Source organism: Myotis davidii, unplaced genomic scaffold (genome assembly GCF_000327345.1).
Source record: "Myotis davidii unplaced genomic scaffold, ASM32734v1 scaffold993, whole genome shotgun sequence".
Classification (NCBI taxonomy): domain Eukaryota; kingdom Metazoa; phylum Chordata; class Mammalia; order Chiroptera; family Vespertilionidae; genus Myotis; species Myotis davidii.
The window spans coordinates 2,168,673-2,189,127 of NW_006285483.1; the positions used below are offsets into that span (position 1 = coordinate 2,168,673).

The 20,455-nt window shown below is 46.4% G+C and overlaps 1 protein-coding gene across 2 annotated transcripts in view; it reads left to right on the plus strand.

Moving 5' to 3' along the window:
* Positions 1–20,455, plus strand: part of RNF43 (ring finger protein 43) — a 60,656-nt gene that overhangs the window by 25,315 nt on the left and 14,886 nt on the right. For both annotated transcript variants that reach the window (XM_006756201.2, XM_006756202.2), the window contains one exon: positions 18,270–18,392. In XM_006756201.2, the coding sequence (XP_006756264.1) occupies positions 18,270–18,392 (123 nt within the window). The remainder of the gene's footprint in view (positions 1–18,269; positions 18,393–20,455) is intronic.

Genomic DNA, 20,455 nt, shown 5'->3' on the forward strand with positions numbered 1-20,455 from the left:
CTTTAGAGCAGAAATTAAATTCTATGGAAGAAAACAGGCACTAGAGCAAACTACATCAAGTTCCTTTACCATTTGCTCAGCATCATTATTTGTTCGTGGTAAACCAAAGGGTGTTTATTTGAAAGGATGTGTTGAATCTCATTTATACAGTAGAATTATAGAAATGCAAAATTTAGAAGGTACTTTGACAGGGAAGCTCTGAGGCATGCTATCTGATCCACCCATTTCAATGCCCTGGTTCATTCTAAGGTCACTTACAGGTTCAGTATGACTGGGAAATAATAGAGGAAGCCCCTGTTCTTCTACCTGCATATATAGTTTTTCTTTTGGGAAACGATCAGTCTTGAATTTTAGCTCCCCACCCTCATTGCTTTCCTTGTACATGTAGTAAGGAAGCTGCCTAGAATGATTTAAGTCCCTCTAGATCAGCGGTTCTCAACCTGTGGGTCGCGACTCCTTTGGGGGTTGAACGACCCTTTCATAGGGGTCGCCTAAGACCATCGGAAAACACATATATAATTACATATTGTTTTTGTGATTAATAACTATGCTTTAATTATGTTCAATTTGTAACAATGAAAATACATCCTGCATATCAGATATTTACATTATGATTCATAACAGTAGCAAAATTACAGTTATGAAGTAGCAACGAAAATAATTTTATGATTGGGGGTCACCACAATATGAGGAACTATATTAAAGGGTCGCGGCATTAGGAAGGTTGAGAACCACTGCTCTAGATCAATGGTTCACACATTTTCATGTGTCAGAATCAGTTTTAGAAGGCTTGTTAAAACACAGTTTGGTGGGCCCTACCCTCAGAATTTCTGATTTAGTAAGTCAGAGGTGAGGCCTGAAAATTTGCATTTCTAACAAATTCCCAGGTGAAGCTGCTGCTGCTGGGTCCAGGGGACCACATTTTGAGATCCACTCTTCAAGGGTACTGCCTACTTAAACACCATGATGACTTTAACAGATTGACTGCCTTCACATGGCCAGAGCATCCAACTTGTGTCACAGGGACTATGGCTTTAATGTCTGAAATGGAACACTTAATTATGAGAGATTTGTCCTACTTGCAAAGATTAAGTGACCTGAAGGGTAGGTAATTTACCTACAGGCACCTGGCAAATGGTTTACTGACTTTTTCAAGCTGCAGCTAGCAGGTGGGAACTTGCTTTAGGGAAAAACACACACAAAAGCAACTATTAGCTGGGCTACAGAACAAATGATATGACATAAAGAGAATAAAACCAATGCTTTTGATTGGTTTTTATGTCATCCTCAAAAAAGAAGATTTTAAGATTTCCTTGCCTTTAGAAATTCTCATTTTTCTTTTTTCCCACTTTCCTGAGCTATGGAACCTCTTACATTGTACATTAGCTTAAGAAGCTAAGTGATTTGAGTTTCACTCTAGCGTAGTAGGCTACACACCATCCTTCCTTCTGGATTTATTGTAGTGGGACCAGCTCAAGTGAAGCAACAACCACAAAGTATAGTTTTAATCAGATTCACTTATGCAGCCATTCTAATGTTTTCTAAGTGTTTTCATGCATTAAACTTAACATTTAAAATGTTACATCAATAATACTATATCTGAAGATGTAAACAGTGTTCAGCAAAATTGTATTCACAGCCCTGTCTTTTTGCTCAACTCCAATTCTTATTTCAAATTGCCTGTAGGATTTAAATGTTCATCTCTAATTCAGTATTCCCAAGACAATTAAAGTTTGCTTGCTCAAAATTAGCTTTTTCCCCCAATATTCTTTTTGTTGTTGTTGTTGATGCACCCCGCCCCCCCACCCGCCCTCCAATTGTTCAGATTTAGAACCTTTAATTCCTTCGTGCCTACAATTCAATCTGTCCACATGTGCTTTCAACGCTTTCTTCGTAATTTCTTCAGTTCATCTCTTTGCCCTTTAACTGTTACCACCAGAGTTCAAGCTCTCATCATGCCAGTACTAGATCACTGGAATAGCTTTCTAACTGGTTTTCCTACCATCAGCTTTCTTTTCATTCCTCTGTAGTTTCTACTCTGGTACTAAATTGCTCTGAGGGCCTAACTTTTATCTTGGCATTCAGTGGCCTTCAGAATTTGACCTGCCTCAATTATCCAGACTGTCTCTGCTGATCTATTTTTCAGTCATACAAGTCTTCATATACCTTGAAAACTTGGGAGAAACTGGTCAAGAACCCTACTTTTTCTCTCATTTGGCCCCTTGTTTTTTTCCAAAGTCTGTAGCTTGGAATTTCCCAAAATCCATTTGACAGGAGCCTGTGGGCCAGATCCTGCTTGTTTTACTTATATGGTTATTTTTCTCCTATTTGCGTTCTTTCTTCCTTAAGGTCTAGCTCAAGATCCATCTCTCCCACAAAGCCCACAGGATCTATTGAGTGTATCACACAATGTGACACTTGATAATAGTCATTTGTACCACCGTTTTGTTTGTGAATATGTAGATGTTATCTCCCAGTAAGACTGTAACTCCTGGGAAGGACCTAACATAATTTTGGGAAAAGGTAGGTTTTTCATCAAACAGTAGGCCAACTAAGTGGTCAGATTTCAGGCCCATTCTGATGTGCCATGGGGAAATCTCCATGGGTACCCATCAGCATTATATATATATATATATATGTTTTTATTGATAGAGAGAGAGAGAGAGAGAGAGAGAGAGAGGAACATCAATCAACTGCCTCCCATACATACCTTGATTGGGACCAAACCCACAACCGGGGCATGTGCCCTGACCAGGAATTGAACGGGAGACCTTTTGGTGTCTGGGATGATGCTCAACCAACTAAGCCATACCGGCCAAGGCTCAAGTGACTACATCTTGACAAAGAACATTTGGGAGCTATTGATTTTCCCTGTTACAAAGGATTTTGGGGGGAAATGCAGTAGCTGCTGTTTTAGGGAGAAAGATGGCTCCAGAAACAGGCCTGATAATGTCCAGGCTAAGAATAAACTCAGTGATTGACAGCAACTCCACTGGTTAGGTGTTTGGCTAAGAAGGGAGTTCAGCCTCTGAAGCATTTCAGGTAGGTGTGGGAGTAGCAAGTAGATACGCTGTTACATTCTGAGGTGAGCCTACCTAAGGCAAAAGCATGACCTGATGACTGGGTGATTACTCCTGCTCCATAAGTACACACTGTAGGCATCCCCGCACAGAGGTACCCACCCGAACAAACACTAAGAAGAGGCAAAGGAAAGTGCCCAGGACCTAAGCATAGTCACTGTGTCAACAGCAATATTAGATAAGGTGGACTTTATGGAGAGGGGGTAGTGGTGAGGGGAAGAGTTGATGCACCTGTGGTTGGTGATTCAGAAACTTGGTGCCACATTATATGGCACCATGAAACCACCTCGTGTTCCAGTCACCCCATGGTGGCTGATGTCATATAATTACCCACTTGCTAACTGGGCCAAAAGGAAATACATTGGATGAAAGCCAAAGTAAGGTATAGTTAAACCTCTTAGCTGAACCTCATTCCGAACCTATGGAGTCAAATGGCTTTTTGGGACTCCTTTTTATACCAGTGAAGCCATTGTCATTGTCAGCCTAACAGTGGTTGATTTTTATAGGTATCATGCATTTTTGTTGGCCTATTCCAAAGACAAATATGTTCTCATCTAAATGTATTTTGATGAGCTCCCATGGCTCATACAAGTTGCCAAATTATGATATCTCAAACAGGAACAGGGTCCAGACAATTCCTGTTGGCTGCCCTAGGACTGAACTTAATCCTAGACTGACTCAGCTTCTCTGTTAAAGTTGTTTGAAATTCTGATATCCCGCCAGAGATTGTTTCTAAAAAGTTCTCAGTGTGAAGTATGAATCACAAATGAATGGACTCTGGGGAGACCAAAAGCTCAAGCTTTCAATATTAATTCAGCACATATTTATTGATTGCCTTATGTTAGGGCATTGTGCCATGTGGAATGTAAAGAAATCCCTGCCCTCAGTTTAGTAGATAAGAATATGAGGCAGAAGGTGAAAAGTGCCATAAGATACATACAAACAAGTTGATTGGGACATTGCAAATGAAGAAGAGTTTCTTCATGCAAGAGGTAGCATATAAACTTGCTTTTGAAGAATAAATAGGATTTTAAAAAGTGGCAACATACAAGTAATAGACATTCCAAGAGAAGTGAGAGAATACTGAGCAATATACTTTGTTTTGGACAAGTAGTACAGTACCAATAGGAAGGAAGGGGGAGAAAGCTGAAAAGGTAAGGGGGGGGGAGAGGAAGGAATTAATTCTTTTTGAGTTCCTACTATGTGCAGGAACTACGGGCACTTTAAATATGTTACTTCAGTTCATCTCTATAATGATCTTCTTGGGTCAGTGGTAGTATCTGCATTTTAAATTTTATTTTATTTATTTATTTTTTTACCAATAAGGAAACCAAGACCCAAGAGGTTAGACCACCCACTCAAAATCACACTTGTAAGTGGAAGAGTTGAAATGTAAAACCAAGTTGTCTAATTCCACACCAGTGCAGAGCCTTGATTTGATAGGCTGAGGATGCCGAATTTAATTCGGAAAGCTGTGGAGAGCTTTTGATGGTACTTAAGTAAGACAGATACGATCAGTGCTATATTTAGGAAGATTGTTCTTTTTTTAAATATATATTTTATTGATTTTTTTACAGAGAGGAAAGGAGAGGGATAGAGAGTTAGAAACATCGATGAGAGAGAAACATTGATCAGCTGTCTCCTGCACACCCCCTACTGGGGGTGTGCCCACAACCAAGGTACATGCCCTTGACTGTAATCAAACCCGGGACCCTTCAGTCCGCAGGCCGACACTCTCCACTGAGCCAAACCGGTCAGGGCAGGAAGATTGTTCTTGCAGAGACATATAAAGAGCTTTAGAATGGTGAAAGACTGGAGAATAGTTACAAGTCTACTGTAATGGTTCAGACTCCATAGATATAGAGAAGGTATATTTCTAAAGGCAAGTTTAAGGAATCATAATGACCCTGAGGTGCTCAGCCTGGGTCTCTTGGAAAATGATGGTGCCATGAACAAAAACAGGTCAAGAGGGGTTATGGGTTTAGGGTGGCGTGCAGGGAGAAGATAGGTAGGTTTGGTATATCTGAGTAAGAGTACAAAGAAATAATGTCTGCAAGCCTTTGAAGTGCAGGAGAACTTGGCTTTGGACAAAGTTGAGAATTCTCATGGAAGATTGGAATGACTTAGAACCTCAGAGAGAGATAATAAAAATCAGAGACTATATCCTTATATTTAAATGAGAGGAAGAAGAGCAGAAGATAAAGAGGGGCAGTCAGAGAAGTGGAAGAATTAGAATAGGCCCTGACCTGTTTGGCTCAGTGGATAGAGCGTTGGCCTGCGGACTGAAGGGTCCCAGGTTCGATTCCAGTCAAGGGCATGTACCTTGGTTGTGGGCACATCCCCAGTGGGGGGTGTGCAGGAGGCAGCTGATCGATGTTTCTCTCTCATCGATATTTCTAACTCTCTATCCCTCTCCCTCCTCTCTGTAAAATATCGATAAAATATATTTTTAAAAAAAGAATTAGAAAAGCATTTGTGACAAAGATAAAGAGAGAAGAGTGTCAAGAAGGGGTATTCAACAGGTCAAAGTAACTTAGGAATATTTGTCTTGATTTAGCATCAATCCCTTAGGCAACAGCCTGCACATTAGGTGCAGGTATGTCCTTTTTTCTGTATGCTCTTCTCTGTGATGGAGGAAATCAGGCAATCAGGGAACTGTTTTCGTGTTAAAGATATGTTTGGTGGTCACATTTTAAATTTAAGCTAGTAACGGCTCTTAGTTTTCCTGCTAGCAAATAAAATTTTCAAGTCTTGCTCTAAATCATTGGAGGTTTAGTTCCCAAGAGGCTCTTAAAATTTTGGTGCTTCTGCTCATTTGCTCTGTGACTCTTTCTGTGGTCCATCAAGTCTCCTTTCATTGTATTTAGTACATGAAATCCATGCCCAGAATTCATGATTCCTGGCTGCAAGCCCAATATGCATTGTGTTGTCTCTTCCACCTAATTTCTGAAATGGGTGGCACTAATAAAGAGAGGATAAAATAGCTAATGAAGGATTATAAAGCACTTTGTTAATATAAAATACAACATCAAAGCTGAGTAATAGTCTTAATTTGGGGTAAAGGGTTCCATTAGTAGCGTAAAAATAAAAAGGACAAAGGGTAGTGTTGCTCTGTACCTTGATAACAGTGTGCAAATCAAAAGTGCTGCTATTGATCCTCACTGCCCTGTGAACTCTCAGCCCAGGGATCTGGCTCCCTTCCCTAGCTCTCTAAGTACTTCCCTTACCCACTGAGTCCGGTGATGGCACCTTCTGAATCTCCTGACAGATGCAAACAGGAACTGCTATTCCGCAGAGCCAACTTGATAACTGAGAAGATTCCTCTCCCATTTATCAGCACTTTGATTATCTTTTTGTATCTCTTACAGTCTGCACTTAGCAAGAAAAATAAAGAGGTTTGAGCAATTAGGAAGTCACAGGGAACTCAGTTCACAAAGAGCAAGTCCAGGGGTGTTTGGAATAATTGAGCATATGGCCTACGTCCACTCTCAGGGCCAGAGTAGGCTGGACAGGTGGTCACGCTGCTGGGAGGCCAAAACAAAGGAGAGGTGAAGATCTCAACTGAACTCTTTAAAATTTGGACTTCAGGTACATCAGTTTTTCAGGGTATGATGGATGGAGAAAAAAGACAGAATTCATCTCTTATTCCACTAAGAGTAAGAAAAAAGACTCACTCAGAAAAAAAAAAAAGAAATATTATTTGGAGTAAATCAAGTCTGAGTTTTTCTAGACTTTTCCATGCAGATCACTGGTCAAATCCTCATAAAATCCTAGTAGGAACTGAAGTTCATCCACCTAGGAAATTCAGCCAACACTATGGCATAGAGCCAGTGGCGGGCAAGAGGTTGAGCCAATTCTATGGGATAAAAAAATAATTAAAATTGTTTTTAATAATTTCTAAATGGCTCCTGGCCTGGAGGAGCTTCCCATCAGATCTACGAGATAGACTAAAAGGCCCCAGATGACTGAAGAATACATCCAAAGCAGTATAGCAAGTGTAAGTAAGTTGGCCATTCATTCCACATTCTCCCACCATGTGAATGCTATGCTCTGTGCGTTTGTATTCTCTGTGTCATTTGACAAATGGCCATAAGACCCTGTGCGTGAGCATGTGAATGCATCGCTATAGACCTATAGTACGGTTCAAGTCTCTCGAGAGCAGGAGCCCTTCCCATTTGTTGGTGGAGAGATGCTTTCTCCCCCATTAAGGATTATGCTCTGCTCAGCACATTGATACGAGGGAGGACAAAAGAGTAACTAGGGATAGATTATTAAGCAGGAGGGTTTCCGGAAAGAAGCGAGTTTTGTTCAGGGTTCTAGGGGAGATTTAGGCATGATGTAAAAAGGGGGGGAGGAGGACTCTGTCTTCCCTAGAGATCAGAAACTTATAGAAACTATACAGAAGATTTCTGAAGAGAAAGCAGAAATCTGAAAATAATCATATCCTGGTCAAATGACAATGCAGCCACCACATTATTTATTTGATCTCACATTTGTTTATTGAAACAGATAATTGAGCATGTTTTTCCCCCTCCCCACACCGACGCTGCGCCTGGCATTCTGCCGAGGGATGAATAAGACCCAGGCCCTGATGCGAAAGGGCTCTGGGTCTGCTTTACAGGGAGGGGGAAAGGAATCGTATATTTTGTTAAACATCTCAGCACCAGGTATTCTGCTGGTGGGAATGGGTAAGCCGGTGGGTCCCAGTGGAACCCTGACTGACGTAACTAACTGTAAAAGTGTAGGTTAATAATTTTGAATATATCACTTTAGGGGACTGTATGGGAGAAAGTGTTCAGTTCTGGGGGCTGACGGCTGGTCAGAGGATTAGAGAAGGACCTAGTTTGGGCTGGGCTTGGAGGTTGAGGGCAAAAATAAGCGGGGAGCTGCAGGATTTAGAGCGGGGAGGCTTAGGCTCACAGGGGACAGAGAGGTGCCATGCTTTTTTCCTCTCTAGAGCCAAGGAGATAGGGAAGGCTCACGGGGAGAGAAAGTTAAAGGAATTCAGCAGAGAACCAGCTGCTTTCCCATTTCATTCATTTTCTGTAAAAGATTTCTTCAGAGCAAAGACAGTGGGGTTTTTTTCTTCTGTTGTTTCATTCTCTGTGATGCCCAGACCTCTGCCCTCAGAGGCCACGAACGCAGATCTTACTCTTTAGTTCCTAGGAGCTCGAGAGATGCTGCTATTAGGAATGACTAAAATATTCAGCGGATGGAAATACCAAGTGGCACCAATGCCAAGATATCCAGGCACCATCCACAGAGACGCAGGGAAATGCTGAGTCCAAACGGCAATCCCTCCGCAGCTCTCACAGCATCACCCTCACTTTTTCTTTTATCCTTTGCCTGGAGGCTGCGCCGTGGGTGGGAATAAAAATCTACTCTCCTGTTGCATCCAGGCAGCTGCCAGAAGTCTGTTTGCCTTGTTCTTTGCTGGCAAATCATTAAACAGTCCCCCCAAAGCAGGCCTCTTCCCCAGGGCCACCCCACGGACAGGGGTTCAGAGCTGTGGTCAAAGGGCTGTCAGCGGTCCGGCTGGAGCCCTTGGGCTTTCTCCAACACAAGCCTCTCCTGACTGTTGCCTGGTCTGAACAGAAGCCTCCTTGGCCTGATCTCAACCCCCGATGGCTTCTGAGGAGAGACTCTGGGCATCTGAGTTGGCTGGTGACTTGAATAATTTTGTCCTCTTCCTCCTGCTGTAATTCTAAGTGCACTACCCCCTCCATCCCTTCTATTGTTTCTTTATTGAAGCTCAGGCCCATGTTCCATAGTTTTTCCATTTTGCAATGTCAATGCAATATTGTGTGTTACTGCCCAGGAGTTGGGCATCGGCCCAGCAAACTCCATGGTTTCACCCCACCCCGTCTCCACACATAACATGACAGCTATTGGATGCACTATCTGTCCTCAAAGGGCTTAGAAGCCAGGCATGGAAGACAGCAGTCAGTATGGAGCAGAGTTTGCAGGGCAACTTGAAATCCCTGCAACCTCTGAGCAGGAATTAGGCCCGAAAGACATGGAATGTATGTGAAATAACCAGATGAGTTTAGCCATTTCACACCCTTGCATTGAAATCACCACACTTAGCAACACTTGAGTAGCTCTGCTGTGCCTCTGATCTATTTAAAGAAATAATCTCATCTCCTCCAGTTGTATTTCTTTGGTCCTCCCCCCACCCCCCGCAACCCCCAAGGATTGTCTGGGTTTCGTCTTTGGCTTTTTCAGCATTAACATCATAACCTAAATCATAACTTAAAAACAAACACTACTGCTTCCATCAGGTTTCTAATTTTTGTCATCTCTTGCATGAGTTTGGCTGGACAAGAATAGTAGCATCAGAAAGCACCCTGTGAAATGGCTGTTTGCAAACAGCACATCGGGCTAATGTGGCCATGCTTCAGAAGCTCCCTGGTAAAAGCCTTCTTAGACCTTATCCTGCAAGTGTGAGGAGTAGGTATTACCCCTAGCAGTACCATCACCTGCATCAAGACCTCAGCCTTTCTGCAGAGGACCACTTTGAACCAGGCAGCTAAACAAGGTCCCTCAAGTGGGGCTCTCTATACTATAGAGTCTATAGGATGAAGGTCAGTAAAGTGGCAAGATCTCCATGGGTGGTGGTCTCTGAGTGGCAGAACTCGGATGACCTTTCAGGGCCTCCTCAGAGGACTCTTGGTGGTTGGAGCCCTGAGCTCCTCACCTGGTGGAGGGAGTTCAAACCACAAGATTGGCCTGTTTTCTAAGGCCTTGACCTTCATGTGCTTCAGAACTTTGCTACCCTAGTTCATAGCCTTCCTTCCAAAGAGCACCGACTCAACTAAAATGATACTTGATGGGCTCTCTCTCCTTTGCTCCTAACTTCGTGAATAGCTTCCTGGTGCCCCTTTAACTAGAGGTTAGGACAAGACCTATTTCTATACGGAATGGAATGGACAAAAGCTCTACCTCTTGGCTGGTTGAGATTTTTCTCCTTCTTTCTCTCTGTCTGGTTACTGCCAAGTAAGCTCTCTTCTCTGATACAATTTATTTCAAAAGCAACTAATTTCTTTTTCCTCACATTCTTTTTCCTGCTTATAACTCTGCTTATGACCCTATAACCACACAAAGACGTCAAGCGGAGTGTAGGGTAGGAAAACCCTACCATGGGGGCTACCGGAAGGTAAGGAGGTCCAGTTGACGTCATGGAACTTGAGCACAGTCTGAGACAAGGATAAGTGAATTTTTAAATGGAAGAATGAAGTCTTCAGTGTGGGGTGATTCAGTGAGGGAAATTGTAGTCTGACTGAACGACCATTATTTGGGTCTGAGCTTCTGTGACCTCTAATTTCAGGGCACACCTTTCTCATCCTAAACAAACAGGGACTATTCACTGGGAAGGCATTTCTGAGCAGCGTCTGGATCTGGCTGCCTTTGTTGTGGCTAGAAGACATGAGATAAGCCCTAGGGGAGAGGAAGGAAGCTGAGGTTGCTGGGCAGAAAGAGCCTAGGCCCAGAGGGAAAAGGAGCAGACAGACCTTGCTCCTGTCTTGTTGCTAAGAATTATTCGAGTTTGAAAATTCTAGAAATGGAGGTCCTGAGGCCTTTGATTCATGCATTAGAATACTGAGCTAATGTTTGTTGTACCACACAAAACACTTCCCAGCATGCATACCTTGGGGGAGGCGGGGGGGACATGTGGAGTAGACAGGGCACTGGGATTGAGTTCAGGAGACCTCAGTCTCCTTGATCTAACTGTGTAACCGTGGGCAGTTGGTAATTTGTCTCACATTCCTCATCTTTACAAAGCAAGCTTTGAACGTCATACAGGTGTGACCAGGCTCAGCTCTTAGCAATTCATATCTCTTTTATAAACTGCATGGCAACTGGATTTAAACTGAGTATTGTTTGTAAGGGCCTACAATATGCAAAGCCCCAGACTGGACCTTCGATGAGCTCGGTTTGCCCTCTCAGATTTTTTTAAAAATATATTTTATTGATTTTTTACAGAGAGAAGGAGAGGAATAGAGAGTTAGAAACATCGATGAGAGAGAAACATCGATCAGCTGCCTTCTGCACACCCCCTAATGGGGCCGTGCCCGCAACCAAGGTACATGCCCTTGACCGGAATCGAACCTGGGGCCCTTCAGTCCACAGGCCAACGCTCTATCCACTGAGCCAAACCAGTTAGGGCTGCCCTCTCAGATTTTGTCACCCTGTTCCCCACTAGACAGTGGCACGTTCCAGTTCTCTTGACAGCCCTCTTGCTCACCAGTCTCAGTCCCCTCCAGGAAGGTTTTCTGGATCAAGTAAGAAATACTGGAGGCCTCTGCCATCTATCCTCTACCTGTTAGTCCCTTCCCATCAGGTAGCCCATGGTTATGTTTCTCTCATCCCACCAACATTATTTTCTTTCCTATCTTAAAAAGTTACACCATTAAACAGGACTACATTTTCCTTGTAAAAAATTTTTTTAGCAAAATAGACAACAGGAAAATCCTCTTGACAATTCCCTAGCCTCCTAACTTAATTCATTAGGGAACTCAGCGATCCCAAAGACGTAGCCACAGGCTAAGGTGAGGATGGAAATGAGGTCTAGAGGTTTCCAAATCCAAGCCTAAATAATCACCAGTAGGATTAACCTGTAGATTAGTACCGACCTCTTTAAATAAAGGCCAGGTGACCAAACTGGGCCTCAGAGGCTGTTCCGGTGGTAGGAACCGGAAGCAGCAACTGCAGGCCAATCTGGTTTCTCCCAACCCCCTCTCCACAGGAGCTTGACTTTATACTGCTGGTGAGTCCTGCTACCTGAGATAAAAGTTAGGTAGTTCTAAGTTCAGGTAATGGAGGCTGCACAGGAGAGGAGGATTATAAAAGCGGAAAAGAGGAAATGGGGAGAAGGGTGCCTTTGATGCCTGGCCAACGTTCCTGATTACAAAGGCAAAATTGCAGCAGGCAGTGAAGTTACCTGTCCAAGGCCTGGGTGAAGGTCTGTATGTGGAATCAGAGAAGTAAGAGACTATTACAGCAGAGGTGGGGGGGGGTGAGGGTGGCTGGGAAACAGGAGACAGTAAAGAATTGCTCGCAAAAGCACTCCCTCCCCCCTCCCCCCCCAAGGAGGAGGAGGAGATGCCAAGGATAAAGTAAGCCCAGCATTAAGTTCGGGGCTCAGTTGAGCCCTGGAATGCCCTTTGTGAGGAGGTAATGAGATCACATGGCCGCCTTCATGGGAAGGGGGCGGGCTCGGAACTGGAAGAGCTTGTTCAGTGGGTTTGGAGGGCTGAGTGCGGGAGGGAAATGACCGTGGACAATGAGCTGTCCCTGGCTGCGCCTCGCGGAACGTGGAACGCTGGCATTCAGAGGCACTGTGGAGATTGCCAAGGGAGGAGCAGTCAGAGAGAGCTTTGTCCCTTCCAGGAGTCAGGAGGGATGTTATCATTGCAAATGCGATAATAAAAACACCACCAGTCAGTGAGCGCTGGTTGTGTCGCGCTCTGTGCTCGACATGTATATCCAGTATCTCTGGTCCTCGTGATAATCAGGAGGCATTTTGTACCCCATTCTGAAGTGAGGAATAGGAGGCCCAGAAAGGCTAAGTATCCTGCCCAAGGTCACACAGGTAAATGATGATGGAGTCAGAATTTTACACCTCAGGGCTGTTTTGGAGGGAGGGTGGAAAATCAGATCAAGTAAGTTTAAGAAGGAAGACAGAGACACAGAGAACAGACTCAAGAACATGAAACACATCACACGCCACTGAAGGAGAGTGCACACGTCTTTACAAAAGTGTACAAAACTTGTATGCAAAGCTGAGTTCTCAGCCAGAGAGGCCTGCACCCTGAGAGCAAGTCTTCTTAGTTTGCCCCTCGTGGCAGCCTGGGGGACAGGGCTTTACACCTGTGCTTTCAGGAAGACGCAGACAAAGATAAGGAATCCTTAAGTCCACGAAGCTCCCGGGAGCCTCCCCAGCCCCACCCTCCCTGAATCCGGCCAGCCCGTTTCTCCTGGAGCCAGGACGCGTAGGTGGCCCAGGGTGGAAATCGTGTGCATCTTCATGATTAGGAGAGGAAGCAGGTGCATGTGGACCTGTTTTCTTCCTGGGAGCTCTCTTCCCCGCTGAAACCTCCTGGGAGGAGAGGGCAGAGGCAGCCTCTGTGTTACCCTCCCCCTGCCGCTCCCCCCGCCCCCCAAGACTAACATGCCTTAGCCTTCCTTGCTAGGCATGGACAGCGCCCTGGTTGCATGACTTTGTGTGTGTGTCTTTAACCTGAAAAAGCCTTAAAAACTCCCATTGTGAAAGAGTCAAACCATACAGACGTGTAGTGAGTGCGGTTTTCATGCCACAATCATGACTATACAAGATACGGGATTTTCTTTTTATCAAATTAAACCCGACCTCAAGGCCCTGTTCCACTAGGTGGGTAGAGATTTTTGTTTCTGTGAGTGCTTTTCCACATAGAGTAGCCCAAACCGAAATATCTGAGGGAACTCTCTGATATATGTCCATGCTGGTCACACAAATATGCCCGTGCTCAAGCACAAGGATTCTCTTGAATTGCATGTAAGCCCATCTTTTTCTTGCCAGGGTCCAGCCTCCCAAGGTCTACCCCTTTTGGGGCATGGGCTACAGATTCCCACAACTTGGCGCTCTTCCTCAGGACCCCCCACCCCTCAGATACCAGGGACCCTAACCCTTTGCCCCCACGCCACCCCCCACTGCTTTCTGCCTTCAGGATCCTCACGTCTCCTCAATGAGTTCAGTCTTTTGCGAAAGCCAGGAAGATAGGTCTTTAGCAACATTTGCTTAAGGCAAATGTGCCTGAGGCAGGCAAATAGAAGGTGAGGCTACCTTCTTAGAATGGGAAGAGGAAAAAGACAGAGTGAATGTAAATAGTTCTCATTCTTTTTTATTCTTCCACAACAGCAAAAAAAAAACAAACCCAATATCTTAATATATTATCCTATGATCGAAGGATTCACCGCAAAACACCGGAGCCTCTTTTCACCATCTCTTGTCTGGTTCCTCTTCCAAAGCTACCATGATCAGGATCTTGGTGTGCATTGTGTTGTTTTTAAAGTTAGCGATCACTAATCTGGGTGTAGACCTTTAATATGTAATAGAAGAAACCAGGTAGCAGGTACCGAACGGGCGGTGAAGATCAGTCACAGCCTGGGCGAGAGAGGGCCATAGCAGACAACTGAAATACCATGGGGTAAGTCTATGATTGGGAAATACAGGGTGCTGAGGCGGCCCAGAGGAGAGGCCTCTAACCTCTCCTGACAGAGCAACAAATGCCAAATGTGGGGCCATGAAACAGTTATTTCTGGAGCATGGGCTGCAAGGGAGGAAGGAGGTGTGGGAAGGGACGGTAAGCCTCCAGGCAGGCCATGAAGGGCCACGCCCGCGCCCGGAGCAGACAAAGCCTTTTAAGCTATGTTTAAAAGCACCGACTTTATTCCAAGAGCTGTAAGGAGCCTTTTAAGAGCTAATAGTGGAAGAGTGACATGCTCAAGTTAGCATTTTTGACCACTTTGGCTTCAGTACAGAGAACTGAGTGGGGTGAGGCGACCCCAGTTAAAAGATTATTTCAGTGAATTGGAAGAGCAGTGATGGTGACCTGAGTTAGGGTAACCATAGTGAGAATCGGGAAAGAGGACAGATAAGAGAAATATCGAGGAGACAGAACTGCTAGAATTTTTTGGTCATTGCACATTGGTGGTGGGGGTAGGGGCTGAAAAGGAGAGGAGGCAGGGGGATAACATCTGAAGACAGTCATTCCAATCCCTAAAACAGGGAGCGCTAGAGGAGTTTTGAGCGACAAAATGATTAGTTCCGTTTTGAACATGTGACATTGAGGCTTCTGCGGGCAGAAACGTCTAGGCTCTGCCTATTGGGCATATGAGTCTAGAACTCAAGAGAAATCTGGGCTGCACATCTGTAATTAACAGCCTCTATGTGGAAAACTACCACATGGCCATAGGATTGTCTGGGTCACCCAGGGACACCACGGAGAGTGAAAAGAGAGGAGGATCTAGGACAGAATGCTGGAAGACACCACTAATATATTAGGGACTCATGTTTGGGCCCTTATGCTTTAGGAACGTGGAATTAGAAAAGTAAAATTTCTTGGTCATGAGTTGAGGGAAGGTATCATGATGTCAAAATCCAATGGAAATTGTTCTCAATTGTGTTTGTTTGTTTTTTTAACCTATCTGATACTACACTTTTCATTTCTTCTGATTTTAGCTGCACACTCCTAGGCATGTTACTTAACCTCTTACTGCCTTTGTTTCCTCATCCTTAAAATGGAGACAATAATAGTTTCTGCCTCATAGGGCTATGAGGATGAAAAGAAGCACGAAAGTGCTCAAAACAATCAATGGCTCACTGTGTCCATTCAATAAATGTAAACTCTCATCAACATCATCATCAACAGTGGAGGGTTGACTATGTGGTTCATTTGGAGTTACGTGACTCCAGAGGATGGAGTCAGACAGAGCTGGGTTCTGATCTTAACTTCGAGCCTCAAGCTTCTTCCTCTTTGAATGGGGATCATCACACCTACCTCATAGTGAGATCACATCTAAAGGCCCTGGCACACCAGAGGCATTGACTAGTGGTTCATTTTCTCCCCTTCCCTCTTCCCTAGTCATTCAAGACTAGGGCAGCCTGGAGACACTGACACCAAGTTTTCCCCCTCCATCTCCTCAGAGGCATCCTTCATTGTATCACTATGGAGGCGGGGGTGGGGGCAGAGAGGTGGTTAAATATTTGCAAATCCTTCTCTAAACTGCTTTTCTCCAAAGTGACTTTCTCCCCTCTCCCAATTGACCCTCTGGTCAGTGAGAGATGTCTTGGTGTTATCTCAAGAAAGCTGGACCATGGGTAGCATGATGGGGTTGGGGAGGAGGGAATGGGTCAAGCCAAGCAGCCGACGTTTGTGGCTGCAACTTGTTCCTGAAGGAAGGTCTCATACCTGTTCTGTTCGAGCAGTTGACTTTTAACTCACCACACCAGACTGTCACTAGGGAGATCCTTCTCAAATGCAGTTCTGTGGTCTGGCTCTTGCTGACCTTTTCAGCCCAATCTCTTGCTTTCTCTTTCGCACCAGACCTACTTCCCACAGTCCCTCCCAGGCCTGTGACTGCCTCCACGCCTCGGCACCGGCTGCTTCCTCTGCCAGGAAGGCACTCGCCCCTGCAAACACATAGCTGTTCAGTCCCCAGGAAGCACCGGAGTGTCCCTGCCCTCCTGCATGGGATCGTTAGTCCTCCCTTCCCCCCCGCCCCCCGCCTTGTGCCCTTCCTTGGGCCGTCGCATGCACCTGCGTTATAACATCACAACACAATATGTTTGTGCACTAGTCATCGGAGCTTCTCTAAGGCAAGGGCCTGTCTGATTCATCCTCGACTCCTCAATGTTCTGTACAGTGCCTGGCACCAGGGGACTCTGGTTGGTAGAATGAAGAAATGAGTGCTGCATGGTTGGGCAGATGGGCAGACAGACAGACCAATGGAGCTTGTTGAGACAGGGGCTGCAGCTTCACTGAGGTGAGAGCACCCAGCCTGTGCCCCAGCCTTTTTCTGGCAGTGAGGGGTGTATAAGCTTTTCCCCCATATAAACCATGATCACTAGACTACACTAGTCCTTAAGTTCTAGGAGCATGAGTGGAACTCCCTCAAATCTCAACATCCCCTGCCCAAAGATTTTCATTCACAAGCATACAGTTCAAAGCAAGGTAGGGCCTAGTTATTGAGGGCCTACCATGTTCCAGGGACTGAGGTGGCACAGCCTTAAAGTGCTTTCAAAAAATGACTGTGCTGCCCTAGCAGGTTTGGCTCCGTGGATAGAACATTGGCCTGTGCACCTCATTGCAGGCTCTTCCCTGGCCCGTGCAGGAGGCAACCAATCTATTTGTTTCTCTCACATCGATATTTCTGTCTGTTTTTCCTTCTTTTCACTCTCTCTGAAAATCAATGGAAAAATGTCCTTGGGTCAGGATTAAAACACACACACACACACACACACACCAATGTCTGTGCTTTTATTTTATTTTGTGTGTGTGTGCTTTTAAATCGATCATTGACATTGTCATCTTCATAAATTCAAAGTTCCCTGGTTCCTCTGATGGTTCTTTCTGAAAGTCTTTTTGACAGCATTGGAGAGGGAAGAGAGGGCAGCTCCCTGGTAGGAAATCCCCTTTCTTGCCAGGACACATTGGGTTTCCACCATGAGGGAACCCCTGGTCCATAGGATGGTCCAGGGCCGGATAAATCATACTTTGTTCTCACAGCACTCTGGGAAAATTATATTCAAATGGGTATTTGACTCACTTTGAATGAGAAGAGAGTACATAGAAGGGCTGTCTCGTCCCTGTGACGAGGGATCCTTTGGTCTCTGTTTTCACCTTTGGGCCCACTTCCCCCTTGCTCATTGCTCAGCACCAGCAGGGCTGGAGGCCTTGGACTGGATCTCAGAGCCTTCAGAACCGATGGCTGAGCTGGCTCCGTCCCACTGCATCTTTCCTGGAGGACAGGATGAGCCCCTAGGAATTGTGCTGTTCAAGGGTTAAGTCTTAGCCAAGCCACACCCCCAAATAGTCTCTTCTCCCTGTCAGCACCCTGCTTAATCTCAGATGGTCACAGGCAGGGGCAAAGGGGGATGCTGAGGAGAGCAAGGCAGCACTGAGTGAGAAGACCCAAGCCCAGGAGAGATGGGACTTTATGAGGCAACAGCTGCCGGGGGAGGGCATCGCAAGGGGGCAGGAGACACCAGCAACACCCAGCACTGTCCCGGGCAGGGGCAAGGAGGGAAGGCAAGATCTGGAAGCACTGATATGCCTTAGTCTGGTGCTTGGGCAGGTAGAGAATTAGGAGGTGGGAGAGGCAGGGCTGGGGAAAGAGCCTTTTGCCTCTGACCTGTTTGGAAAACCAGGGCTTGAGGGTTGTTTGCGCTGCTTTGCAGCGGGCTCTTCAGTTAGGTCCCCCTTTTGGACGCTGCCCACTCCTAGCCCCCATCTCCATGTGTGCTTGGCCCTGGCAATGGCAATGGACATTTATTAGCTTACTATGAGGCAATCTAATGAGAATGCTCCCTCTCTCCTAGCACAGGGCCCTGCCTGCTACCTGCCTGGAACCATGGAGAAGTGCTTGGCTCTCCCAGCTTCCTCCTGTTCCCTAGAGCCTCCCTAACCTCTCCTCTCTCTCTCTCTACAGTCCCACCCCCTGTACCTGTGCAACGCCAGTGATGATGACAATCTGGAGCCTGGATTCATCAGCATCGTCAAGCTGGAGAGTCCCCAACGGGCCCCCCGCCCCTGCCTGTCACTGGCCAGCAAGGTAGATTCACACTGGACCCCACGTACACTCTGAGCGTTGCCCAGCTCCGGGCTGTGAGGCCCCTGTGCTCCCTGGCCCCTTGTCTCCTAAGTGTGCTGTGTGCCCAGTCTAGGCAGGTGTCCCTAAGCCAGGTCTGAGAGGGGTGGGAACTCAGGCCTCTGTCCTTTCCCACTACCCACCTATGAGCAGAGCCTTAAAAAATTTTTTTTAATTTTATTTATTTCAATGGATTTTTGAGAGAGAGACATCAATTTGTTATTCCACTTTATTTATGCACTCATTGGTTGATTCTTGTACATGCCCTAACCGGGCATCGAACTCGGAACCTTGGTGTATCAGGATGATGCTCTAACTAACTGAGCTGCCAGGCTAAGGCCATACCAGCAGAACCTTTCACTGTCACCTAGGGCATGTGCTCCACCCCATCTCCTCCCTCATCACCTGGAAGTTCCTGAGCCGCCGCCTCTGCCATCAGAGCAAACAGGCTTGGAGGGCTTTTCTGTCCATTGGAGCTGTTTGCTGAGCACCACAAATGACAGCAGGAACAGAAGCTGTTGCCCCACCTTCAGAGAGTTCCTGCTCTTCCTCCCAGATTGCAAACTGGTGGCCTCACATTTCCATGGGCACCACTGGCTGCAGCTGGCAGCAGCTGCAGCCTTTCCAGACGTGGGCTGTCTGGTTGTGTGCTCCCCGGTGGGGAGCAGGCCCTGGAAATGTTTGCATCCGTGACCCCCGCTTTAACATTCGTTACTGTTTTCTGTGCGCTTACCATGTGCCAGGCGGGATGTGGGACTGATTCTTATATATATGGTCTCATTTACTTTTCATAACAATCAGGAAAGCCAGACATTATTACCCGTAGTTGGCATATAAGGCGAGTGAGGATCAGAAGGTTTAAGTAACTTGCCAGGATGACACAGCTGGGAAGGGTGGAGCTGAGATGTGAACTGAGCCCTGTCCAGGTCTCAAACATGGGCTTTTACTCTCTCTGCTCTGTTGCCTCTCATTCTGGCTGGGAAAACCGAACACACGTGAAAAGATTCTCATGGGGACATAAGCCAGAGTGTGGTTAGATTGTGCGGCACAGTCATGTGGACTTGGGGGTTGAGGTCCTGCTCCCAGGCCCAGGTCCCTGGAGGATTTTCTGATCCTCCTTGAGGGCTGTTCCCTAAACCACATGGGGGCAGGGATGGGGGCAGGGTTCTAAACGTGGTGCCCACAGGTAGGTGAGGATGTCTCCCAGCCTGGCCATGTGGATGCAGAGAGGGCTCCTGGGGAGGTGAACGGGGACACCTGAAGGAGCTAGAGAGTGTGGTGCTCTGCTCGCTGTGAGGGTCCTTAGGCAGCAGGACTGTGTGAGGCTGAAGCTGCCCTGCTTCGGGCCATTTCATTGCCCTTGCTTTATGGGCGAATGTCCATTTATTCATTTGGTAGACAAGATGCTTGGTGCTAGGTAGTGATAATGTGAATGGAGATTGTGTGTGTGTGCGTGTGTGTGTGTGTGTGTGTGTGTGTGTGTGTATGTGTATGTGTATGGGGGGAGGGGGAGTAAGAGAGGGGCAGGAGGGCTCAGAGACGCTGGGCTGTTCCCCCAGAGCAGTGTGTGAGTTCACATGCCTGCGAATACTTGGCACCCTGTCAGGGCGTGTCCACTCGCTGGCTTCCCCCCCTCCCCCCCGCCCCCCTGCCACCCGGGAGCGGGAGGAGCACACTCATGTAGCAGAAGTGAGGCACAGACCCCGGGAGGCAGGGAACACGTGGTCAGTACTCTTGGAGCTACTGGACCTTGCTGGGCCTTTGTTTCCACCACCATAAAATGGGGCTTTTATTTCCCACCCCAGTGATTATTGTGAGTATGAAAATAGTGTATGTTAGGCAACAAATGGTGCTTGAGCTAAAACAAACAAACACAAATCTAGGGATTTAGGAGAAGCCCCTTGGCCACTCTCCTGTGACCTCATCTTTCACGGCCCCCTGCCCATGCTTTCTCCACCTCCTGCCCCCACTGCACTCTCCCGCGGCTTCTCACCTGACAGCTCCCCATCACTGGGTGGGCACCTCCT